General features: G+C 43.5%; 2 protein-coding genes and 1 long non-coding RNA gene across 7 annotated transcripts in view; 2 read left to right on the forward strand and 1 right to left on the reverse strand.

The window, feature by feature from the left end:
* The first annotated feature begins 254 nt into the window (after positions 1-254).
* On the forward strand, positions 255-10,683 carry LOC309519283 (UPF0488 protein C8orf33 homolog). 3 transcript variants are annotated; one of them, XM_082200125.1, is made up of 9 exons: positions 255-736; positions 1,719-1,779; positions 2,354-2,444; positions 3,128-3,265; positions 4,243-4,761; positions 5,051-5,187; positions 6,214-6,301; positions 8,013-8,159; positions 8,871-10,683. In XM_082200125.1, exons 2-9 carry the CDS (start codon positions 1,771-1,773, stop codon positions 9,083-9,085), a joined length of 1,344 nt encoding a protein of 447 aa, XP_082056251.1. In that variant the 5' UTR covers positions 255-736; positions 1,719-1,770; the 3' UTR covers positions 9,086-10,683. The 3 variants fall into 3 exon arrangements, with proteins under 3 accessions (XP_082056251.1, XP_082056249.1, XP_082056250.1); XM_082200123.1 differs by having other exon boundaries at positions 257-702; XM_082200124.1 differs by having other exon boundaries at positions 729-862.
* Positions 10,684-11,789: 1,106 nt separating this feature from the next.
* On the reverse strand, positions 11,790-14,031 carry LOC309519334. The gene is made up of 2 exons (XR_014213809.1): positions 13,206-14,031; positions 11,790-11,985 (listed from the first exon to the last, which is right to left on the reverse strand). It is a non-coding gene; the product is annotated as an uncharacterized lncRNA (long non-coding RNA).
* An 11,126-nt stretch (positions 14,032-25,157) lies between these two features.
* Positions 25,158-26,454, forward strand: part of LOC309519245 (uncharacterized protein) — a 97,583-nt gene continuing 96,286 nt past the window's right edge. For 2 of the 3 annotated variants that reach the window (XR_014213769.1, XM_082200041.1), the window contains exon 1: positions 25,158-25,625. The gene's annotated coding sequence lies outside the window, so the exon portion shown is untranslated. The remainder of the gene's footprint in view (positions 25,626-26,454) is intronic. The other variant, XM_082200042.1, reaches the window with a different exon arrangement.

A 26,454-nucleotide genomic window follows, 5' to 3' on the forward strand; every position in this document is an offset into this window, starting at 1 on the left:
CAAAATAATTATTATAATGAGAAAGATCCAGCTGTTAGTCATGGCCATAACCGACTGTTTTCAGAACGAGAGAGGCCTTTTTATTAACACCAGTTAACAGTTCTGCGTTGAATAAAAGGATACCAATCATTAAGATGATCGAATTACAGTAATTCGTTCAGTGACTGCGCTTTTTTGTTTTTCCCGGCAGAGGGCACTTGCGGTTAATGAATGTCCCCGTGGAGATTATTATTATCGCCTCTTCCACAACATTTTTTTTTTTTAAAAAAAAGAGAGGTTAGGATTGCAATTCTATACCAATTCAACCCTGGGAAGAAACCCCATTGGACTCAATCGGAATTTCTCTTGAGTAGAAACGATTGAGTAGATTAAGCTGTTAGCATTGCGTAAAAAAATAATAATGAACCCAAATGTGGGGGTTAAAAACACCTCCTTAAAGTGTGGTATACTTTGTGGACGATTCCTGAGCAAGAGATTTGCAGAAATCGAAAGCTACCGCTTCAGTTTCAAGGCGAGTCGCATAGCCGGAACGACTTAACGGCGGAACTGAACGCAGAGAATGTTAAGTGACGGGGAAGAGGTTCGGCCTCGGACATGGTCCGCCACGCTTATTTGCATGGCAGAGCTTGAGCAGCCAATTAAGGAGTGAATTGCTGCAGGAATATCCACATAACAACTTGAAAGAGAGTCCAGTTTGCTCAGGTTTGTGGAGCTGGCACAGGAAGGGGGGCATTTGGTGAGCGAGAAAGATCTTAAAATAGATGATCTTAAAATAGATGGGAGACCTACTGGTAGAACTCTAGTTCCTTGCCATAGAGTGACCAGGAATTTGCTAACCATTTAACAAGAGCAACAACAAATAGTAAGTTTTTCTGGCGGTGGGGTGTGTGTGTGTCGTCCTAATTAAGCTGCCGAAACGACAAAAGAGAGGGTGTGTTTGTGCGTGAAAGGGCTGTGAGCTCAGTGCTTGTGGGGAAAACAATTTATTGGGCTGAGCATGTGCCCAGAGGCACCTTCTTCCTTTATTCTAAGTGTATGTCAGTGCTCACACACCCCTCCAAAGGAGCAACATTTAGTATTCATGTAGGGTTCTTGGTGCTTCAATAACAACCCTGAAACTGGTTTTATGGTTCCCATTTTGCAGAATGAAGATTGAGGCAGAGAGATAGGGACTTGCCTAAGGCCACCTGCCTAGGAAGGACTCTCACTTAGGCCCAGTCAGAATGTTTGTAAATTAGCCCAGTATAGTCTCTACCCTGACTTATAGCTGCTCTCTAGGGTCTCTAAACAGAGAGGGTCTTTCCAACAGCCTGCTACCTGGGCTAGGTGGACAAATAGGAAGCTACTTATCAGGTCATTATAGGTAGCCTCAGGCAAGCCACTTTTTCTCAGCCTCAGCTCCTTATTTGCAGCTGGAGATACTGTGGATTAAACCTGGAGTTATCTGCATGGAAAGCATGTTTACTCACATGTAGAGTCTTTCTCAGCCCTACTTGGAGATGCTTGGGATTGAACCTAGGATATTCTGTATGCTAAGCAGATGCCCTGCCACTGAGCTGCAGCCCCTTCCCCAGCCTAGGGCTGCAACCATACACACATATTTTTCAAGGAGTAAGCCCCCTTGAACTCGATGGGCTTACCCTTGAGTAAACATGTATAGGATTGCACTGTAAATTTCTAATGTTCTGGAATGTTGATCTGTAATTTTGTGCGTCTAGGTGAATGATGATGTAAGGATTTGTACACAAGCCTGGATTGCCAACTATCCTAATGGAAGAGGTAAGGAGTGTGTGGGCCTTTCTCTGTTTGCTGGGTCCTTTGCTCCTGTACACCTATAAAAGCTACAAACGGAGGAATTTTAGCAAGTACAGCAAGTCATGTCACAGTGCTGCAAGGTGTTTTAAAACTGCATCTTCACATCCGAAACAATTAAAATACAGAGACCAGCCCTCCAGTTTCAGATGACATTTTTTCTTACATTTCTGGACTTCAGACATGTCTATGTCTAGAGAGAGATCTGGTTCGCAAGTCACACTAAATTGCAATTTAAAACAAACGGGTTTAATACAGTGGTTGTGTATGTATGAATAAGTCAGCTTAAGAAAGAAATCCCACATTCCCCCAAATCCCTTGGAATTGTGCTTTACTGTGGTGGAAGAGAGGAGGCACAGTCACCAAATATTATAGAGTTTCCCACTGAAAAATTGCCTGGGTTCCATCCAATTCTGGTACTAACAGAGGAATAGCATTAGGAACATCTGGGTTTCTCAGTATGTAGAAAGAGAGGGAGGGACACCCCCCCCTTTTAAGTAGCAGTCCTTATGCCATCTCTGTTATCTTTCCATTGATCCAGGCTCCCAAACCAACATACCAGGAGGAACTGGAATGGTGCATCTCTCAACTGGAGACCGGCCTCCTGCATCTCAACCCAACTCCAAAGCAAGGTGTGTTGTCTCAAGGTCACTGGCTTAACCCTAAACCAGTAGGATCAGCCACAAAACATTGTGGTGTGGAGTGCTGCTGTTAGGCTGCTAGCCTGCTCCATTTGAGCTCAGCTTTTGATGTTGGAAAAACAGAAGACAAATATTAAATCAAATTACTATGTCACAGTCTCTCATCAGCCACTTCATTGCGCTGCCAGCCACCATTCCATGTCCACTGAGCTTGCTTAGGTCTCATTGGCTTGTTCCCTGCCCCTACCCTTAGGGTTTTTTCTGTATTTTTTTGTTTTGTTTTTATGTACTGTACTGAAAATCTTAGGGTTTCCTCAAGCCTGCTTATACCATCCCTCTTGAGCCATTCAGACTTCAGACACCTTGTGCCATTTTGATGACATCGGCAACAGCACACATGACTTGAACTTCAAAGATATATTGATAATCACCCAGCATCTTTGTAGTGCAATGTTTCTTCTCTTTTCCTTTCCCTTTTTTTTAAAAAATGAAGTGATTGCATGTTAAACAGCATGTGTAGAGAGGGGAGAAGTACTACAGAGTTACCTGGCTGCGTGCTTGTAGGGGCTACTGAGATTACCTGTGGATTGTCAGATACTTTTGTAAGAGCATCAAGTTAAAAGCAGAGTTATCGTTGTGAGCTGTTTGTCTTTTCTTCCACTTCTTGTGAGCAGTAGAGGCGACACGGCGCATCCTTGGGGTGCTGCGCTCGAGCAAGTCTCCTCTTGGGAAAAAGCGGCAGGTGATGCATCATGTCTTTGGGGACTACCGGCTCAAGATGGCAGAGGAGAGGCAGAGGGCAGCAAAAGCAGGTGAGGTGGAAAGCTGTGCTGTCAAGCATCACTCAGCAATGCTACTTCCTCCAAGTTGGGAACCTTTATCAGTCCAAGGGCCACAATTTTAAATATAAAACTATAAATTGTGTGTCTTTGCTTCTCAATTTGTATTGTGTTATTTTATGCACTGTGACTTGCTGTTATTTTTATTGATTACAGTTTAGAACGTATTTATTGTAATTGTTAAGGGTGAATTTCTGTTTAATTATTATTTGCTGATATTAAATTTTATTGTGTACTATATTCTAATGGATTATTGAATATTACTTTATTTTATATAAGTTGCTTATTTTAAGGTTATTTTTGTATTGGATCATATTGTTATAAAGTGTGTGATCTTCTTATTTATTTATTTTATTATTACAGTATTATTTATTGAATTTATATACCGCCCTATACCCAGAGGTTCTTCAGTTTGTAAACTGCCTTGTGTGTAGTAATATAGAAAGGTGATATACAAATTAAAAATGAAATGAAGTGAAATTCCGTCTGGGCAACAATTCGGGGGCCCATGCCAGTGGTGGGTGGGTGGGTGGGGTCAGAGAAAAAGTAGGTGGGGCAACAAATATAAATTACCTTTAAGTAGTACTAATGTCACACTCAGAAATCCCTCTCTATCCTATGCCCAAGCAAGCAAGAGGCTTATCAGAGTTCAAGGACGCAGCCCAGCCAGGCAAAAACACTGGAGGGTATGAAGCAAGGCCAATGAGAGCTGTAGTTTTGACAAGATTTCAGACATCGTTAATCTCACACCCTTGCCTGTAAGGCTGGAACTGCTTGTTGCTGCTGTTGCCAAAAGCCTCAGGCTGCATGTTGCTGCCATCAGCAAATACAGACCAGCATCTAGTTGTGTCTCATATTCTCGTCAGATGTGGCCAGAAGTGCAAGCAAATAACCAATTCCCTAGAAAAGCCATAGTGAAAACACTAACCCTTCTGTTCCTTCTCCTGTAGCTGTGAAGCCTGAGAACACTGTGCAGATACAGCCGGGAGATGCCCTCAGTTCAAGCAGCGTGGTGTACAGGAAGCAAGCTAACCACCCTTCTGCAACACCAACATCATGGTTTGCACCGTCAGACAACAGCTTTCAGTTTGACTTTGTTATTTCCAAGGGAACCTCAGAAGAAATTGGTGGAACTGCAAGAGAAGCACATGAGGTGGATGACTCTGGAGAGCAGTCCACTAGTAGCAGTCTGTCTGGGACACTCGATATTGGAACAGGGAAGCCCGAGTTTGCTTTCAACTTTGTCATACCAGACGTTCCCCCTCTTCCATCTGCTGCTGCAGATCCAGACTCTGAAGCTGTGGTAGAAGCAGCCAGAGAGGTAGACTCCGCATCCCAAAATGCCACAGAGACCATGCCAGAGAGTGCGACTTTTTCAAAACCCAATAAATCAGCTGCGAAGGGCGATGGAGGGAGAAGAGATGAAGGCACCGTGCAAGAGGTTTCTAAATCAGAGGCTGCCCAAGCAGGTATGGAGACTGTAACTGCAAGTTTTAATTAGGTTTCTGAAATAGATGTATGCCTGCTCACCTACAGTGAGTAGAGAATTGGTCCCAGGCGATGCTCCTTTTAACAAATGTTCTTTCATTTATAAGACCTTCTATTTCCATTGCATTGTTGCAGTAAGAATCTCATGCAATAAAGAGCCCTTTTTTCTCTGCCTGTGGGAACCTTTCCTATAAGACATATGTATACAGTTACATGGCTTTGATTGATTTAAAAGACAGGTGAATAAATATTATTCATTTTTTTCCCTAGGAACGAAGCTGGGTGGATCTTCCAATAGGAAAAAGAAAAAGAAACAACCACCTTTAAAAGGAGTACATGGTGGCAATGTAAATGGGGATCACAGACCTTGTGGAGAAGGTAGACTTGACCAAACTGACATGTGTCAGGTATGTGAACACCTTGTGGTCAGAAGGAATGTGGCTAAATCTTTGTATAAATATTTCCAAAATTCTGCCACCCGTGGCTCCAGTTGACAGCATGTATTTTATTTAAGTATTGTTACTTAAGGGGTAACCCAGTCAGATGGGCAGGGTATAATAATAATAATAATAATAATAATAATAATAATAATAATGGCAATAATAGCAGTTCTTCTTCTTCTTCTTCCTCTACTCTTCAACTGAAAAAGAACCCTAGAGTGACCTTTAATAGCAATAATAAGATAGTCTCTGTCCTCAACTGTATAATCTGAAAGACATAAAACAAAAAGAAAAGGAACAGGGAGGGTGGAGGAAAAACACAAACTCAGAAAGTTCTTACAAATGTTCTTCCTTTCAGGGAGAGGGGGAAGCGAGCACTTACGTGTAGGTGATTTTTCATGCTTTATCCTGGTGGCAGCAAAATTTTAAGGGCAGAATGTCACCCTGTTTAGAATTGAGATCTCAGAAGGGTAAGCCTTCGTTAAGTCCCCCATTAGAAACATATTTGTCAGCACACCAGTTTGAATGGGGAGAGAGGGTCAAGTTGCCACCATTGCTGAGAGAAAAAAATGGGAGAAACATCCTGTGGTTAAGAGCCATTTGAGAGTGGAGCAGGCTGCCTCGAGAGGTGGTAGACCCTCCTTAGCTGGGTGTATTTAAGCAGAGACTGGGCAGCCGCCTTTCAGAGTTGCTGTAGTTGCATCCCACACCGCAGTTCCTGCTTTGAGCAAAGGGTTGGGCTGATGATCTCTAAGATCATTTTAATTTCTAAAAATAATAATAATAATAATCTTGTGGTTGCCTTTTAAAATGTCCTGCCTGGAAACCAAACGTCTCTCCACTCCTCCCTTTTTGTACTCCTTGAAAGAGGAATCCATTGCCTCTCCAATTGAAACCTAGAGGGAAGCCAGTTGTGAGGGAGGTACTTGCCCAGCTAGTCTTAATTGACTCTCCCTTTTATCCTATGTCCCACCCCCAAATTTATTGCAACAGTCAGATGAACAGATGAAGAGGGAGGTGGACTGGTGCATTGAGCAGCTGGAGCTTGGCCTGAAGACGCGGAAATCAACTCCCAAGCAGGGTGAGTCCACTTGCAGGGGAAGACTGAGTTGGGGGGGACTAAACAGAGTCTCTCTCCCATGTGGACCCCCTCTCCCACCCCCAGGGAGGAAGTCTGCGTTCATTTATTTTGGTCTGCAAATGTGTGTGTGTTGTTGTTTTTAATGCTTTAATTCTGTTTTATGGTTTGTTGGCTGCTCTGAGAGCTTTTAAAAGGGACACGGGTGGTGCTGTGGTCTAAACTACAGAGCCTAGGACCTTCCAGTCGGAAGGTCGGCAGTTCGAATCCCCGCGATGGGCTGAGCTCCCGTTGTTCGGTCCCAACTCCTGCCCACCTAGCAGTTCAAAAGCACGTCAAGTGCAAGTAGATAAATAGGGAAGGTAAAACTGTGTTTCCATGCGCTGCTCTAGTTCGCCAGAAGCGGCTTAGTCATGCTGGCCACATGACCCGGAATCTGTCTGCGGACAAATGCCGGCTCCCTTGGCCTATAGTGCGAGATGAACGCGCAACCCCAGAGTTGTCCGTGTCTGGACCTAACAGTCAGGGGTCCCTTTACCTTTACCTGAGAGCTTTTGCTGATGAGTGTTGTGCACGTTTCATAATCCTATATACTAATTGCCTGAGTATGCCCGTGGGAAGCCCTGGTTTGAGGCTTCCCATGGGCATCTGGTGGGTCACTGGGAGCAGAGGATACTGGACTACATTGGCCACTGACCTGATCCTGCAGGGCTCTTTTTATGTTCTTGTGTGTGTGTGGATTCTTATGTGTAGAAAATGACGTCATCCAGGTTCATGAGGGAGGTGCCAACAGTCTTGGGGGGAACAGAAAAATAAAAAATCTTTAGCAGAGAAAAAGAGCCCAACAAAGACTGAGCATGCTCAGAATACCAATTGGTTGATGGGTGGATGAGGTGAAAAACCAGGGGCGGGGGGGGGGAGAGAGAGAGATGGAACGGAGTACAGTCGTACCTTGGTTTATGAACTTAATCCGTTCTGGAGTCCGTTCTTAAACCAAAACCGTTCTTAAACTGAGGCGTGCTTTCCCTAATGAGGCCTCCCACCGCCAGTGCCCTTCCACCATTTCGCTTCTGTTCTTAGACTGAGGTAAAGTTCACAAACCGGGACACTACTTCAGGTTTTGTGGAGTTTGTAAACCAAATAGTTCATAAACAGGGCTGTTCTTAAACCGAGGTACAGTGATACCTTGGGTTACAGACGCTTCATGTTACAGAGTGACACTTCAGGTTGCAGACTCCGCTAACCCAGAAATAGTACCTCAGGTTAAGAACTTTGCTTCAGGATGAGAACAGAAATCGTGCTCCGGCGGCAGTGGGAGGCCCCATTAGCTAAAGTGGTACCTCAGGTTAAGAACAGTTTCAGGTTAAGAATGGACCTCCGGAACGAATTAAGTTCTTAACCTGAGGTACCACTGTAGCTTAGAATAGGGTGTGGCCAGCTCACCAACACCCTGAGCTAAAACAGTCCATCATCATAGAATCATAGAGATGGAAGGGACCACAAGGAACATGTAGTCCAACTCCCTGCACTGCAGGAATCTCACCCATAAACCTGAGATTAAAGATTTCATGCTCTACCGACTGTGCTATCTCCCACCCCCTGCAGTCCACACTGTAACATTTTGTGACAGGGCCCCTTCTTGTGATGAGAATGAAAACCACAAAAAATAAGAGAAGTAGTAAGTAGTAATAAAAACATAATTTCTTTGGGTCAGTGGATGAGGCACTCCGGGCCATCAAGACTCTGCGCAGCGAGAAGGCGGTGCTGGCAAAGAAGCGCCAGTTGATGCGCGCCCTATTTGGCGATTACAGGAAAAAAATTGCAGAGGAAAAACAGAAGCAGCTGAAGCTCATGCAAGCAGGTAAGGAAGCGGAGCAAGGCTGAGAATTTGGGGACAGAGTTTTGAGCCACAGCGATAGCATATTAGGGGCTTTTTCTGACTGGGGCTAATATTGGGGGTGGTAGGCAGAATACAACTGCCCAGAGCAGTCTCCAGCTTTCAGTCTTTGCATGTCTGCTTGGAATTCAGTGGGGCTTAAGCCCAGGTAAGTGAGTAAAGGATTGACAAGAGATTGCAGATAACTGCTGAACCCTTGCCTAGATGCCGATGCTGTAAATTCTGTCCCACCCAAAGGAGTTGTGTGCCTAAGTTTCAGTTGTTCTTGCTGCAACCAAGTTGTAGCTGGTGCTTGGGAACATAGGAAGCTGCTTTAAGCTGGTCGGTCTTTCTCAGTATTGTCTACACCAGAAATAGCCAATGTCGTGCTCTCCAGGTGCTATTGGACTGCAACTCCCACCAGCCACAGCCAATGTGGTCAATTGTCTGCCTTAAACAGACGAAAGCAGAGTTATTTCTGTTCCCTTTTTCTAGGGAGAAGGAGCATTTGGAGGGCTGTGTCCCAGATGTAAAAGGTAGCAGGTTCCCCAAACGCGATCAGTTACTTTCAGCTCAGTCTCACCTTTTAAAAGATGCCTTTGCAAGCAAAAATGTTCAGGATGAGAAAGTAGACAGACTCACTGAGATGTGTGGTGCAATTAAGAGATTTTAACAGTGGTTTTTTCTATCTCCAAGCGTCGAAAGCAGCTCGTATTGCAGAAGTGACTGAAGATGCTTGCAGGAAGAGCAGCCGGGTTTTCAGGAAGTCCTCAGTCATGGCCAGGAGAGACCAGAGACCTGCAGGATCCTTTATTCCGTCTTCTACGCAGACAGCTTCTACTGGGGCAGCTGAGACGTGCTCTTTTGCACTCACATCTTCCCAAGAGGAATTCTGCTTCAATTTTTTCTAAGGAAGCCTGTTGAATACTTTTAACAGGTTTCTTTCACCTGGGTGTTGGAAACTTGGGCAAAGTTTGCGTTTTGAAAAACCAAAGAAACAAGCAAGCCAAAAACTTACTTACAGAAAGGTTGCAAAAAATGGAATCAGGTATGTTGTTGAGTAGCCTGAAAAGCCTAATGGAAGTGCCTTAGGGGGGGGAAGAAAGAGGGGTCTGGTGTAATCTGTACAGGCCCCCATGAAATAAGTGGTAGCTTAATAAAACATTGCAGACACATGCCTTGCCCCCAAGGATTCTGGGAGTTGTACAATTCCTAGCATTCTGAACAAACTACATCTCCCAGAATTCTTTGGGGGAAGCCATGTGCTTACAATCTATTTTAAATGTATGGCATGCATGCAGCCAGAGTGGGTGTCTTTTTCTTTTTAAATCTTGGTGGAAATCTAGTAAAATAGCAGGTATAATTTAGAGGTGGCAGGAAAGAGGTAATCAGCAAGGGAGCAAAAGAATGCCTAGCCAAAGATGGACTGTAAAAATACAACAGCATCTATGCCATCAGAATTACTTTACACCTTGTAATTAAACCACTTTGAGGTTTTTGGGTTATTTTTTCAATCGAGTGATATATAAATTTTATGAAATAAAATAATTGAATCCTCCATTATTTACATTTAGAGTTTGTGCGGGAGAGAGGTCACATGTACACCATTCATTCAAACCACATTTAAAGCATATTGCTTCCCCCAAAGAATCCTGGGAACTGTAGTTTACCCCTCACAAAGTCACATTTTCCAGCATTCTTCATAAACTACAGTAACCAGGATTCTTTGGGGGAAGCCGTGTGCTTTAAATGTATGCTGTTGGTGTGACCCCACTGTTCAAAACTCTGTACAGGATAGATAAGTTTTCACTGGATCATGGTACGATGCAGTTAATTGCTAAACTCATATATTTTACAGAGACTAACAATACATTCATTTTTATAGCAGATCATTTGGGAGATAGAAGCATTTTGCTATAAAATTAATATCTGTTTCCTTAGTTACTGTAGTGAATATGATTGCCAGCTGTCCAGAGACAATAGCCTACCTTGTTCTTTTGGCTTCAAGAGCAGCTGAATCTTCAGAAATCAGCACAACAAAGTAGATTTTCATGGCATTACCATTATTACCTGCTGATTCCTGCATATCCATCTGATATGAAAAGGCATCACAGCTGGCAATTGTTAATTCTCACACATACGCAAATGCATACCTGCAAAGCCCTGAACCTGTGCAGCTGCTCAGATTGGTCACTTGGCACTGAATAGCTGGTATCGAAACAATTGCCTGATGAAATTTGCCAAGCATTGTGGGTACAGTCAAGCCTAGATGGCTGCCTTGTTGGGAGATCAGGCATTTCCCATGGTGACATCAACTGTTGACCGTAACATGAGATATCATGAGAGGCTTCCTCACACCTATGCAATGCAAATTGCCTACTTGTGTGAATATGTCAAGTAAAAAAGAAAGAAAGCCAATCTCTTTCGCACCTAGGCAAGAACAGGAGCAAATGATCTAGTGAACAGATGGATGCCTTAAATCAGAGACAAAATAAATGGATTTCCAGATCTTGCCCGTCTCTTTTCTCTTTCTTTTTTTCTTCATTATTCTTGTGAAATTTGTTTTCATTTCAGGTATTCAAGTTTTATTTATTTAAAACAGGTTGTATCTAATAGGCTCAGAGTAGGCGTATTGAAATTAATGGATCTAACTCACGTCTGTTATTTTCTGTGGGTCTACACTGGGTAGGACTAGCATCTTGTAGAAGCAGATTCCATAATTTAAACTTTAAACTATGCACTATGTAGGAAAAGTAATTTCTTTTGTCTATCCTAGTCTTCCAACATTCAGCTTCATTTGATGTCCCTGAGTTCTACTGTTATGAGAGATTTGATCCGTATTACGATCAAATCCTGGAGATTTCCATTTAGATGGAGACATTCAGATATGAATGGGCTATGTCTGCTTCTGCCAACAATGTCTACTACTACCACCCGGGACAGGCAAGGCCACCACTTGCTTCTCCATTCATAAGGAGACACTGTCTTAGGAACAAGCCATTTAAAAAATGCTGAAATGCTGAGGGGTGTAAGAGGTGCCTAGGTAGCCCAATTTTTCCGTTCCTCTTAACATTGGCATTTTCATCTGTAACAAAATAACTCCTGGCAGGGATGATGCCACACAATTCCAGCTTCGCTCAGACCTTGCCTGGAAGATATATGAAGAAAACAGGATCATCAGCCAAGGCTTCTCCATTCACATTTTGGCTCACCATTTCCACTATTGGCCCTTTGGCCCAACTTCCCTGTAAGGAAATGGAATTATATTCACGATCCCTATTCTGGGATTGGTTAAAGGTTGGGGTGGGGCTGGTGAGCGTTGATTGGTCCCTTGTCTATGATAGCTAGGTGGTGGATCTGAAAGGAAGGCAAGGATGTAATGAGAGTTTAGAAAGGGCAATCTTGTCTTCAGTAGCCATGCAGAGCAAAGCTTTGGAAGAGGACTAGCTCCTAACTCCCAGGACCATCAAATATTCTTCTAGACTGCCTACTCTAGAGAGAGAGAGAAATTCACCCCTTTACGTTCCGTAACTATCGGTGCTATTTACAAACTGAGGGAAGGGGAATCTACAAATAATTCTTACTTTAACATTTAGATTTTATTTTTTTTTAAAAAAAGACATTTTGGAGCAAGCACATTGAGTGCTGGTTTTTGTCTCTTGATTTAAAAGTAGTCTAAAAAGAACAAAGGCATTTTTGATGTGATCCTTTAATTACTAGGAGATAACCTGAGTTGAGTGAAAAGTATTTTTTTACTTTAACCTTAACACATAACATGAGTCAAAATAAAAAAAATTCCTTCCTGTAGCACCTTAAAGACCAACTAAGTTAGTTCTTGGTATAAGCTTTCGTGTGCATGCACACTTCTTCAGATACACTGAAACAGAAGTTGCCAGATCCTTCTATATATAGAGAAGGTGGGGAGGGGTATTACTCAGAAGGGTGGTGGGAATCGGAGATTGGCAGATAGCTGAGATGAGCCTGATGAGCCTGTTGACGACTCTTAACGACTGTAGTAGGTCTTACAGGAAAAGGCAAGGGGTGAGAAGGTGAGAAGTGGCTTAGTCATGTATAATGAGATAAGAATCCAATGTCTCTGTTCAGACCAGGTGTCTCCATAGTTTTAAGTTTGGTAATGAGTTGCAATTCAGCAGCTTCTCTTTCCAGTCTATTTCTGAAATTCCTTTGTAGTAAAACAGCTACTTTGAGATCTTGTATAGAGTGTCCTGGGAGATTGAAGTGTTCTCCTACTGGTTTCTCTGTTTTGTGATTCTTGATGTCAGATTTATGTCCGTTTATTCTTTGGCGTAAGGTTTGGCCTGTTTGTCCAATATAGAGAGCTGAAGGACACTGTTGGCATTTGATGGCATACACAATGTTAGACGATGAGCAATTAAATAGTCCCGAGATGGTATGTGTGATGTTGTTGGGGCCAGTAATGGTGTTGTCCGGGTGTATGTGGCAGCAAAGTTGGCATCTGGGTTTATTGCAGGCTCTGGTGCCAGTGTCCGTGTTAAGTCTGGTTGTATTATTATTGTGGGTTAGGAGTTGTTTAAGATTGGGTGGCTGTCTGTAGGCAATGAAAGGTCTTCCTCCCAGAGCTTGAGAAAGAGAACTGTCATTGTCCAGGAGAGGTTGTAGATCTCTGATGATGCGTTGAACTGTTTTAACTTGGGAGCTGTATGTGATGACTAGTGGTGTTCTGTTATTTTCTTTTTTGGGTCTGTCTTGCAGCAAGTTCTCTCTGGGTATCAGTCTGGCTCTGTTGATCTGTTGTCTAACTTCATCTGCTGGGTATTTTAGTTCTGAAAAGGTTTGCTGTAGATCTCTTAGGTGAGAGTCTCTGTCTGGCAACTTCTGTTTCAGTGTATCTGAAGAAGTGTGCATGCACACGAAAGCTTATACCAAGAACTAACTTAGTTGGTCTTTAAGGTGCTACAGGAAGGAATTTTTTTTATTTTGACTATGGCAGACCAACACGGCTACCCATCTGTAACATAACATGAGCTCATTTTAAAATTGTTGCATTACAAAATGACAATGAAATGTTCAGTAAATTTCAAGGACAGTATTCAAAATCACTAACGTTTTTCTGCAGCAAAAGTGACTGAGTTTTGAAAGAAGATATAGAGAAGTGACTTTGGCAAATTAACAAACTGTGAGAAAACTGGTTTTATGATATGAAGCATCTTTAATTCTGAAACTAAGACTCTGTTCAGAAACAAAATAATTGTTATATTTCACCTGTGCTCAAAATAATAGCTTTGCTCCTGCTATCAACTGCTCCTGAATGACATTTAGCATGAAGGAAATGGTTTTTTAAGAGTTCTAAATTAAATGTTCAAGAATACTAATTTCCCGGCTGGGTTTTAGTGCTTCTCGCTGAAATAAGTGCTTTGGTTTGTCTGGACCCTGAAAACGGTACCATTTGAAGTACGTAAAACATCTGCCATACCCAGCACTAGTTTAGGTCTACCGTGGCAATATCTAAAGTATCTACTGCTCCTGGTACCCAATAACTGAGATGGATGAAGTCTGGGTCGTCTATTTGTGTATGGTTCTGTTTGCCATCGTCGTTATTTTGATGAAGCAGAAGCCCGATGATGAAATCAGGAAAGAGACAGAGACGCCAAGCGCCTCTGCTTCAACCTCATCCTACTCTAGCAGTTCTGGAAGTCGTATGGAATGCACTGAGGAGGAGATGGAAGCATCCCTGAAGCCACTAACCAGCATCTTGTTCCATGCTGATGCACAGAGGAGGGAACCCCATCACGAGCACAACACCTCTGCCCATCAGAAAGATCCAGCAGGAAAGGAGCTAGGAGAATCCCAGCCTCAGCTGAGTCAGAGGAGAATTCAGGTACTGTACAAAGGCCCAGAAATTATCTTGAGATGTGCCCCAACCATATGAAGGCTTTGGGCTGCAATGGCTGTGCCCTGGATACATAGGGTACAGTGGTACCTCGGGTTAAGAACTTAATTCGTTCCGGAGGTCTGTTCTTAACCTGAAACTGTTCTTAACCTGAAGCACCACTTTAGCTAATGGGGCCTCCTGCTGCTGCCGCTGCGCCGCCGCTGCACGATTTCTGTTCTCATCCTGAAGCAAAGTTCTTAACCCAAGGTACTATTTCTGGGTTAGCAGAGTCTGTAACCTGAAGCGTATGTAACCCAAGGTACCACTGTATAGTGTTGGGCTGTATGGAATCAACACCCCTAGTATCGGTTTCAGCATGACCAAGGAATTCAACCGGTAGGCCCTTAGGGCATGGAGGGTGATCACAGAATCACTTGACAGATCAGTTACCTCAAATCTGGTTTAACTACACCAGAAATGTTGTTAGCCTGACTAACACACGTATACTTTTTATCCTCACAACAGCCCTGTGAGGTATGTTGGGCTGAGAGACAGTGAATGGCCTAAAATCACCCAGTAGGCTTCGTGGCTTCCAAGCTCCCAGTCTAGCACACTAACTGCTCTGCCACATTGACATTTACACTTACTCTTACGCTGCATTTAGTTTGCATTTGAAATAAAGCGTATTGTGACTTGGTGGGCTAGACTGATTTAAATCATGGCTTACACTATCAAGGGGGGGAGGGAAGGCCGATTTAAATAATTGATTTTTACTGATTGGTTGGTTTTCAGATTGATAATGTTCTTCATATATTTCCTAAACAAAGGTGCAGTTCCAAAACCAATAAATAAAGTAGGATGTAGATATTCTTATTGGAGGGATGATCAAATTGTGTTCTTGGTTTTTCCCCCAATTAACACAGACAGAAAAGCCTCCTTTAACTGAAATATCTGGTAGAGGCCACTGACTGATTTGGTTTAGAGAGTAACTGTAACACTGAGCTGTTTACAATAAAGCTGTTTAATATTAACCAAGTTATTATTTACCGTAATATAAATTCCCTGTTCAAAAAAACACCTCCAATTGAAATCTCATTAAAAAATACCAAAAAAATATTGATTTTTGTCCACCCCATGACTTGGCAGCATTAGAAACATAAGTTTGCATTTCTGTGTCTACTTAATTTGCTGAGTGAGCTTTTCAAGTCCAGTTTTAGCTCCAGTAAACGGTTTCAGGTGTCACTTCTCTCTCTAAAAGCCAAGCTATGTCCCAGAACAAAAATATGATATAGCCCACATGATATAGCCCTCCTCTTCCTCAGCGTGATGCCCTCTAAATCCTTTGAACTACAATTCCCATCAACCTCAGCCAGCACAGCTGTGCTCCCCACCCCTTCCAGTAGCTTGGTCAACACAATAATTTCTTCAGGATGGGGATGGTTTTTCTCAACCCCCAATAAGAAGCGCCTGCTGAAATGTTCCTGCTAACTGCCCTGTGATCTTCGGATGAAAGGCGGGATGTACTTTTAACAACTAATAATAATAACAACTAAATGCATCCTGTTTTTCCTTTTGCTCTGGTCACTTCAGGAGTGTATTTCAAGCTGACATTTAAGAGCTTCAGATGGCAAAAACTTTCAACAAACTCAGTGCCGACAAATCTGATCAAATAAACGTCAGGTTCATTTAAGTATACTGAACATATATGAATAAAAGTACATAGAAAGCTGTCTATGTACTGAATTAGACCACTGGCCCATCTAGTTCATTATTGCTGACACTGACTGGCAGCAGCTCTTTTGGGCAAACGACTTTCCCAGCTGGAGATGCTGAAACAGCCATCCTTTGAAATTCACACTTACCCCACACATTTCCATGTTATTTGCAAATGGATTTTATTTGGATGCAAGTATGTAACGCGAAATAAGCACTAAACTTGCACTATATTCCGCTGTATTTCCAGAAGTGGCATTTGCATCATGTGAAAGCTCAAATTATAATGGGAATATTAACAGGCAAATGTCGTGAAAAATGAATAAACTGCTGTGTGAATGCAGCCTTAGACGACAATCTCTTTCCTCCAATTTTTCCTCTCCCACTCTGCAATATGGGGCTAATAATTCTGGTCATCCTTTCTGGGTTGTTTCCATAATTCCTAAGCCCCTAAGAATTCACTTTGGACACACTGGCGCCCAATATAAACGTATGTTTAATCTAGAGTTTTTAAGAGTGTTCTTTTTAGGGTTTCTTCTCTCTTTTATTTGAAGGAAAGGCACAGCAAGGAATCAGAATGCTGAAACTCATTTATTTTAGCAAAATGCCTTATTTCTTGTTGAGTGTGCCCCAGCAGATATCTGTGCTCTTTCTGCTTAATTTGGGTGGAGTCCCCTGGACTTTTTCCATGCTTCTATTTGTGCATCTTGTTTTGCAAGCTTGTGTCTATTTTCTTTCCCGTAAAGTCTTACAGTGTTTTCCACGCCTAATGATTACCTCATCTGTCAGATGATACATCCTTGCCGGGGGTGGGGGGGAGATGTTTGCAGAGATGGGATCCTTTGCCCAAGAATTACAGGAACAAGAAGTCAATGTTTCCCCTCAATTTCTAGGCTTCAGCTGTGAGGGGCCGTTGCTTACATAGCCCATTGCACAAGAGAAACATTTGCAGAAGTAAAAACAAAAAACTTATGGGGTGAAATCCTAAACCAGAACCAGTCCGTGATCACTGACTCAGTGTTCATTGAGTGCGCAGATATGGGAGGGGGGAACCCTGCAAATTGGGGTGGGGTGGGGTTGGAGGAATGGAATGGAATGTGCTGGAAAAGGGCAAAACTAGCTGGCTGGGATTTATATGTTTGTTTTATTCAGCATTTTACACACACAGTGTCACAAAGTGAGTTGCATCACTATATAAAATGCAAGATGCTTAGACTCAGTTAAATCCAAGTGAATAAGAAGCCAATATATGTTTTCCCTGGGCTGCAAAGAAAACCTATTGAGTTCTCAATTTTCCCAGGGTCTTTGAAAGGTGCAGTTCACGCCCTGCAGCATTGAATTACAGTTAACCTTTCGCAGGAACGCTGGACTACCCTGTTGCGATCGGATATGATATTTGGCATGGCGCTTTATGAATACTTTTTGAGCCTTGAATCAAAATAGGTCAAGCTAATTCTGTTGCTATGCATTTGGCAGCTGAGAAACATTTTGAAAATGTGGCTTACCACCTGCCTGTGGTCTCCCTGTCTTTTTAGTATCTCGCATGGTTTTGACATCACCCACTGCATGGTGAACTTAACCACAATGAGGCAGTGGCTAAGTACATCCAGCCTCTGCCTGAAGCAAGATGAGCGCCGGCACCCAATAGTCAAGTCTGACTGGACTTCACCATCCAGGGGTACTTTACCTTTACCATACATGCATATGCACATACAGCCCACTATCCTAGGGTAGTGCAAAATAACCTGTTATTGTTTTCCTTTGCACGTCTGAAATCACTGATGAATTTTAGACAGCAGCATATGGTGAGCATGTTCTGATTTTCATTTGGGGCTGCTGGGCTCCTTCAACTGACCTGTTTGTTGAGCATCCAACCTGATTTGCTTGTGGGGCATCTTTCCATTTAATCATTTGTTGCATTTTTCAGCGCATTTCCCCATCACTTTCCTAGCAGCGAAAAATATTTCCCGCTCCACAAAGTGGGTTTGTTGCACTAGGGTGTCAAAGCACTTTAATTGCACAAACCTTAATTTCTGGTATACGTTTGACTTCTCCTTGTGAAATAGTGGAGTCTAGAGGCACCAACTCTTGTGTGTGCAAAATATGTACTATGGAACCTGTTGAAAGCATCTCTATTGCCTTTCACTTCTTTGTTCCCTTCTAACAAACATTGAAGGGACACGGGTGGCGCTGTGGGTTAAACCACAGAGCCAAGGACTTGCCGATCAGAAGGTCGGCGGTTCGAATCCCCACAACAGGGTGAGCTCCCGTTGCTCGGTCCCTGCTCCTGCCAACCTAGCAGTTCGAAAGCACGCCAAAGTGCAAGTAGATAAATAGGTACCACTCTGGTGGGAAGGTAAACGGCGTTTCCATGCGCTGCTCTGGTTCGCCAGAAGCAGCTTAGCCATGCTGGCCACATGATCCGGAAGCTGTCTGCAGACAAACGCTGGCTCCCTTGGCCTATAGAGCGAGATGAGCACCGCAACCCCCGAGTCGGCCACGACTGGACCTAATGGCCAGGGGTCCCTTTACCTTTACTTTAACAAACATTGAGGGAGGTGCCAACACTACAGCCATCAAGGATTTGGATGTCTTACCATGAAAAGCAAGTGGGGTGGGGGGAACACCACATCATAAAATATGAACTCCTTAAGTCCACACATACACACATCTTTTATAAGTCCTCCTCTGCTCAACTTGCTGTGTTGCTTACACTGCAATCAACTGAATGCAACCAACAAAGTTCAGGACACACACACCCCGCGATATCTTGCATTATCAATAAAAATAAACAAATGCATAAGCAAAGGACACAAACAGAATGAAAGAACAATACCCCCATCTCTCTCCTCCAACTGCAAGAAGCCTATGACAAAAGTGTCTCTCACTAAATGTAAACAAACTGTGAAAAAGATCAAGAACTGAAAGTCGAGACAATAGATGTACCTTTCCCTGTTTATCTGTTTTGTTACACAAAAAAGCCTTTAATAAAAATATATTTTTTAAAATACTTGGTCTGTGGCTCTTATGGATACAGCTTTACACTCAACCATAAACTGAGTTGGTTCTAAGGATGAAAGGATCAGTAACTTATGGTTCTCTCAGTTTCTAATTTTGTCAGACTTGAATTTGTTGGTTCAAGGAAAAATACGGAAAGGAGACTTCCTGGATGCAAAGATCCAGGTTTGGGACAAGTACTCTTTGGTGAGAGAACCTCAGCATAGATTTAAAATCACAAAATATGCAGCAAACATGGAAATATATTCCTTCTCCTAGCATAGAAAAAGACCACATGTTTGGTAAGTTAAAAATGGTTTACTTAAAACACTCCAAAGGTCAGATTCATGTGCTTTTCACATCAGTCAGAAATGTTGCACAAGCAGTAAAACTTGGCTTAGCTGCAAAATTGTGAAAATTCCTAAATTAGTGGTATAGGAACTCAATAGGGACAGCTTAGCCTCTTCACATGCTGAGTTCATAGAGTAGAATGGGAGAGGAACAAAGGCTTTATTATCTAGTCCAGGCATAGGCAAACTCCGGTCCTCCAGATGTTTTGAGACTACAATTCCCATCATCCCTGACCACTGGGCCTGTTAGCTAGGGATGATGGGAATTGTAGTTCCAAAACATCTGGAAGGCCGGAGTTTTCCTATGCCTGATCTAGTCCGTCCCAAGGTGAGCTAAGCCTGGCAGGACAGCTTACTCTATGGTCTTAACCCCTTCATGTATTAAACATAAATTTGCATGTTGGTTATATCAGGCTGGTTATCCCATAAAATTCAGTTCTCCACATTTTGCAGTAATTTGTGTTTAATTTTTTTTTAATCCTCATGAAAATTCACCAGCATTTTAGTGTGAAATTATCTTAATAAACACATTTTATATGCAGTTTTGACAATGCACCTGATTCCTTCCCTTCCCCTTATCATTACGCCAGGCTGCATAGACCAACTTTTTAGAAATGTGATTACATACTGGCTGATAGTTTTGAGGCCACTGATGTGTCTCAGATTTGGACACAACAACATGGGAGACCCAGCTCCCCACATAAAAAGATACTTTGCCTCTTCTACCCGCCCCCCATCTTTTTTCCTTTACTTTCCTGATGCAGCCCTAGGAAATGCTCTTCCAATAGAGATTCAGCAGGTGTCTTCCATATTGACCTTTAAACATTTGCTGAAAGGTTTTATTTGACACCAGGCTTATGCAGACAATTAAGATAAACACCTTCTGCAACTGTTAGTTGGTTATCTGTTTTTCTCTGTTTTATTGGTTTTTATTGTTTATGAAAGATTGCTGTAAATTGCTTTGGGTTTTTTTAATAAATGAAATTGTGGTGTACAAATATATTTATGAATGAGTAAGCTGAAACAAGCCCAAATCAAGTCCATGGGGTACGTGCGTCCCCTCTCTGCTTCTGTCTTTTGTGGGAAGCTTAGAAGGTTTCACTTCTGTTTTTGTTAAGCACATATTGCCCCATGGGGAATTGTGGTGAGTTAAAAAAGCTAACTTTAGAAAATGTTGATTAAAGTTGGTTTAATGTGCAACCACAGTTTGTAGGTCCAGACAACACGGGAAAAGCTTCCTGAATCCTTCTCTGGTGCGGCACAGGAAGACGGAAGGGGGGAATACAGGAGGCTAGGTCTACCTAGTTGTCATTCCAGCTTGTGCACATCACACTAAACTATGGTTTGTGTGCAACTACAGTCATTGTGGGAGGCAAGGGAGATGTTGTAGAGTGGTAAAGAACACGGCTGGCATGTAGGTTTTAGGTGCAGTCATCTACTAAAGGATCTATCGTAGTAGAGAAAAAACCCTGCCGAAAACCCTAGACACCCCAAGCCAGAATATATTTGGAGCTAATCAAGACCCAACTGGGGAAGCATGTACATTCTGTATGCCCAATTCTGGTTTATAGGAGGAGAGCAGGGAGCCTGCTCTAGTTGTTGTTATGTGGATTCTGTAGTAGATCTTGTACATAGCTCTCTTAATTTTTGGATTATTAATATAAGATTTAGAATGTAGAATGGTTTGGTAGCATTTTGTGTGCCGCTTATGTGCTGCTTACTTTATACTGTAATTGGCAGCATAGGTTCATTTCTTCGGTACACGTATTTCAGCAGCGGTGCTGTGTGCTGCTGTCCATCTGTCCCCATCAGCAATTTAGCTGCTACGTTCTGCTCCAGCTGCAGCTTTGTGTCCTCCATTCCTCTCACTCCTGACTGAATGTTCTCCTTGTTTCTCCAACAGGTTCGGTTCCCACTGTGCGCTGGTAGACGCTTGAAGCAAATCTCACACCTTCTCCAAAAGGAAGAGGCTTTCAAAGAAAGGAAAACAACAGGATATTTCTTTGCTCTTCCCACTTCCTTTAACAGAAGCTGTGATTTTGACCTAACAGTTAGGTTATTCACTAAAGGCAAATACCTCTTTCCCGCCTAGGTGGTTTTTATAGCTGCAGGCTTAAACTCTGTCCTACCTGTGCTCACAACAATATGGTTCTCTGGAAACTCTCTAGACATAGAGGTTCCTACTGTGTCCCTGTGACTGTCAAACTGTTACTGGAAAGTGTGTGCGAGAGAAAGAAAGAGATAGAAAAAAATAATCTTCAGAATGGGGGTGAACTTCATGCCTGGGGATGGGAGGCAAATGCAACCGTCCTGTCCATTGGGATTCTCCAAACTTTCTCTTCTCAGGCCTTGCCCCTCACCTGGTTGTTTTCACCTGGCTGTCAATGCATCATTGAACTCTGATGATGGCTAGAAGCAGGGTGTGGAAGCATGTGTAAAAGTTTACATCTGTTGCTCCACCCATTTTTGCTTCTGGTCCCACCTACCAGTAGCACCCCCCCCCCAATTGCTCAGAAGGGAATATGACCCTCCGGCTGAAAAGTTTACATGACCCTAGCTTGGAAGATGCTACCAAATAATGAATATGCTCTCTGTGTGCGTAGCTGGGTGTTTTCATTTTTCAATCCTTGTGTGGCATGCCAAGCCCTGCATTTCAGCAGTTTTGTACGAGGCCAGTCAGATTCTCTGCTGTCCCCTGTGCAACCCTTTGAAACGCCCCCCAGCAGCAGTTCCTTCCTCAACCAAATAAAGCTTGTGTTTGACTCCAAATTTTTGTACAAGCTGCTTTGAGGCTAACAGATTGAGGTTGAATCCTGACAAGACAGAAGTACTGTTTTTGGGGGACAGGAGGCGGGCAGGTGTGGAGGATTCCCTGGTCCTGAATGGGGTAACTGTGCCCCTGAAGGACCAGGTGCGCAGCCTGGGAGTCATTTTGGACTCACAGCTGTCCATGGAGGCCCAGGTCAAATCTGTGTCCAGGGCAGCTGTTTACCAGCTCCATCTGGTACGTAGGCTGAGACCCTATCTGCCTGCGGACTGTCTCGCCAGAGTGGTGCATGCTCTGGTTATCTCCTGCTTGGACTACTGCAATGCACTCTACGTGGGGCTACCTTTGAAGGTGACTCGGAAACTACAACTAATCCAGAATGCGGCAGCTAGACTGGTGACTGGGAGCGGCCGCCGAGACCATATAACACCAGTCTTGAAAGACCTGCATTGGCTCCCAGTACGTTTCCGAGCACAATTCAAAGTGTTGGTGCTGACCTTTAAAGCCCTAAACGGCCTCGGTCCAGTATACCTGAAGGAGCGTCTCCACCCCCATCATTCTGCCCGGACGCTGAGGTCCAGCGCCGAGGGCCTTCTGGCGGTTCCCTCATTGCGAGAAGCAAAGCTACAGGGAACCAGGCAGAGGGCCTTCTCTGTAGTGGCGCCCGCCCTGTGGAACACCCTTCCAGCAGATGTCAAGGCGATAAACAACTACCTGACATTCAGGAGACATCTTAAGGCAGCCCTGTTCAGGGAAGTTTTTAACGTGTGATATTTTATTGTATTTTTGGTTTTTATGGAAGCCGCCCAGAGTGGCTGGGGAGGCCCAGCCAGATGGGCGGGGTATAAATAATAATATTATTATTATTATTATTATTATTATTATTATTATTATTATTATTATTATTATTTGAGGCCAGTTATGTTCCTATTTATCTGCGCTATCCTAGTATAAATTACACAAAGCCTGAGCTGGAGGTATTTGTACAGTACAAGCTGATCCAGATCATACTATCTATCAGTGTGTCTTCCTCATCCATTTAGCTCCCAGAGTTTTCTTTCTTTGTCTTGGAGTTGCTATGTTTGCTAAAATAACTCCGGTCCAGATTGTTCATCATGAGCTAACTTCCTGCTCTTACAACATGTCCGCAAGTAGCCTTTCCTCATAAGATGCTAAGATTTTTTCATACAGCTAACAGGAAGTCTCTCTTCCTCCTTGGCCACTAGATGTTAGCGCCTTGCTATGTGCAAAGTAACAAGCGTAATCACTGAAGATGGGTTAGTTAAACCTGCTAGCTAGCAGCACATGGCACCTGAGGTAGGGATAGGTAGAAAGAATCAGTCCCCAAATCATCATAACGCTTGTCAAACGGCATTAGTGCCACAGCTCAGTGGTAGAGAACATGTCTTCTATGCAGAAGGTTCCAGGTTCAGTCCCAGACATCCTCAGATGGCTCTGGGAAAGGCTGCCAGAAGCAGTGAAAGGTCTCTGCACTAGGTATGGAGAACCTTTGGCCCTCTAGATGTTGCTGAACCACAAATCCCATCATCCATCGCTGTTGGACATGCTGGCAGGGGCTGATGGGAGATGTAGTTAAGCAATGTCTGGAGGGTCAAAGGTTCTCCACACCTGCACTACGTGGCCATCATGCAGGTGTTATTGGACTTTAACTTATACATTTATAAAACCTTAATTTCTATGTCAACAGTGTTCTTGACAGGCTTGAAAGCCCAGTGGGAAAGGGATTTGGGTGTAAGGTAAAGGTAAATGATCTCTGGACTATGGGGTACAGCGCTCATCTCGCTTCAGGCCGAGGGAGCTGGCATTTGTCCAAAGACCGTTTTCTGGGTTATGTGGCCAACTAAACTGCTTCTGGTGCAAAAGAACACTGTGATGGAAGCCACAGTGCATGGAATTGCTGTTTACCTTCCCGCTGCAGTGGTACCTACTTATCTACTTGCACTGGTATGCTTTCAAACATCTAGGTTGGCAGAAGCTGGGACAGAGCAACGGGAGCTCACCCCGCCGCACGAATTCGAAACTTCTGATCAGCAAGCCCAAGAGGCTCAGTGGTTTAGACAACTGCGCCACCCGGGTCCCTTGCAGATTTGGGTGTACACATAGAGGACATTGCATGATCTGGGACAAAGCACCATTTAGGTATACCTGTGCAATCAATTGCTATTAAGACTCTCTACCAGTGGTATATGCACCTGCTCCTTTTGAGCAAGATAAACAGCAATAATGCAGCATTATGTTGGAGGAATTGTGGGGACACTTATTCTTTTGTGGTGGGAATGTCCTTGAGTGCATTGTTTTTGGACCAAGGTGTTTTGTGAGGTGGGTCTGATTAACAATCAAACCATTCCTTTGGACCCTAAACCTGCCCTTTTGCCACTTTTTAACTCTGATGCTTTGGACCTTTTTCAAAAATACCTTGATGGTACCACAGCTCACCACTGCATCTCATGATGGTGGCACTGCTCACCATTGCAAACTATTTGCAACCTCTAGAAAGCGACCTTTATGAAATGCAATGGACAAAATTTTGGGACCTCATACTGATGGATATATTGAACAATAGAACAAACTATAAACATCCATAATTAGAATATGCAATGACAGAAAGTACTTCTTCATATAAGTTCATAGTTAGACTATGGCACTCGCTCCCAGAAGAGGCTGTGATGGCCACTAACTTGTGTGGCTTTAAAAGAGGAATGGACAAATTCTTGGGAGGATAAGATTGTCAGTTGGCTCCCTGCCATGATGGCTAAACTCCGTCTCCACAGTCGGAGGCAGCTGTGTTTCTGAATATCAGGTTTTATACCTCTGCCTGCTTCCCCCTCTGAAACTTTTATTTTAAAAGCTGAGCTTTTTTTGTGGCTTTTTCTTTGACTGGAGGGGTTGCCTTGGCGATGGGAGGGGCAGTGTTTGTTTTTTGCCTGTGTACACACACTATGCATTTAAGGTACATCATGACTTCCCCATAGAAATCTGGGAACCGTGGTTTGTTAAAGGTGCTGAGAATTGTAGCTCGGTGAGGGGGGAAACTACAGCTCCCATAATTCTTTGTGGGGGGATGTCATGTGTGCTGGATGTGCTTTAGGGACAAAAACTTCCAAGTTCCAGTCCGTTGCTATATATATCAATCCATTTTTGCGTGTCCTCAAAACGGATCACTATCCCTTAAAATCCACAAACCTTTTCCTCCTGGAGTCAATTAGGTCAATTAGACCCCCTGATCAACTTACAGAAGGAAAGGCGAGGAGACTGGAGAAGCCACTGTTAGGCACCCGACCCCGCCCCAATCCTGTCCCCTTTTCTTGGTTCATTTGGATGAGAAAAGTCCTCTTTTGCAAGGGGAGAAGAGAACTGACCGCGATCTAAGAGAAGGGCGATTTTGCAAAGCTAGTCTGGGACTGAGTGGCTGGCGAATGAGTAAGCGCGAGAAGAGAACCGCGTGTTTATAAAGTCAGAGGAGGATCCAGCGAGAACCGCAACATATTGGTTCACGTCCCCTCCCCACCCCAAAAAGTATATACAGTAGAGTCTTCTTTCGTTTCGCCCCGTTTTTCGTAAAGAGAGAGAGAGACGCTTTTTTGCAAGCGTCGTGTTTCCTCTTGCAAAGCGCGCAGGGTGAGGGGATAGGTGCGATTTTTGAAAAGAAAGAAAGAAAAAAGTGTTGCTTGAAATCTGATCGCGCTTTTGCAAGCCTTGAATGAATCGGTTCGGGTTGCGGAGAAGATTGGGTTCCCCTCCTCGAGGAGGTAAGTGAGCAGAGGGAGTAGTGAAATTTGTCCAGATTTGGGGTGGGCAGCTTTTCGTGGGTTGCCTGGCGTTGCAAAACCACACAACCCAGCTTCTCAACTCAGGCCGAGTGAAAAACAAAACCGCTTTACTTGGATGTGTAAAAACCTCTCTTTGCTGGAAAAAACCGGAGGAGCGGATCAGAGCCACTTGGAAGTTCGTTGAATTTCTGAAAATCCGTGCGGCTTGATAGCTGACTTTTCTCGCATTGATTTTAATGGGAACTATGTCCAGCTCATTGAATGTTTTAAAACTGCATTAACAGGGTGTGTGCTCACGTTAGGGCCTTAGAGCTCAGTGAAGTTGTTCCTCCCCTTCATACCTTGCCGGTTCTTTCCCATCTCCCAACCTTCCACCAGTTGTTCACATCGGCACGGCTTCATTAGGGGCAGATTCATACCCTGTTTGACACATCTTAGCTGGGAGATGTGACTGGCCCAAGGCTGACCCAATGATTTCCATGGCTGGGGGAGAATTGGAACCTGGGTCTTCCCAGTCCTAGTTTGACACTCTTAGCTGCTTAACCGTCCTGGCTTAGTGCTAACTGAAATTGTCCCACTGCCAATGATTTTTCTACTATTTTTCTTCCCTGCCGGTCAGAGAAGCAGAAGAATATCTCCACTGGTTACAGTTTAGCATTTTGATACTCTAGACAGCATCTTTTCAGCATGGGCAGCATTTTATAAAATAGCTTAGATTATCTAGAATATTTCTACTTGGGGCCCCACCCCCCGGCAATACCTTCCCCTCTCTCATATGTGAAGCAGCAGCCATCAATTATTTCAGATG

Source organism: Podarcis vaucheri, assembly GCF_965113315.1.
Source record: "Podarcis vaucheri genome assembly, chromosome: 14".
NCBI lineage: Eukaryota > Metazoa > Chordata > Lepidosauria > Squamata > Lacertidae > Podarcis > Podarcis vaucheri.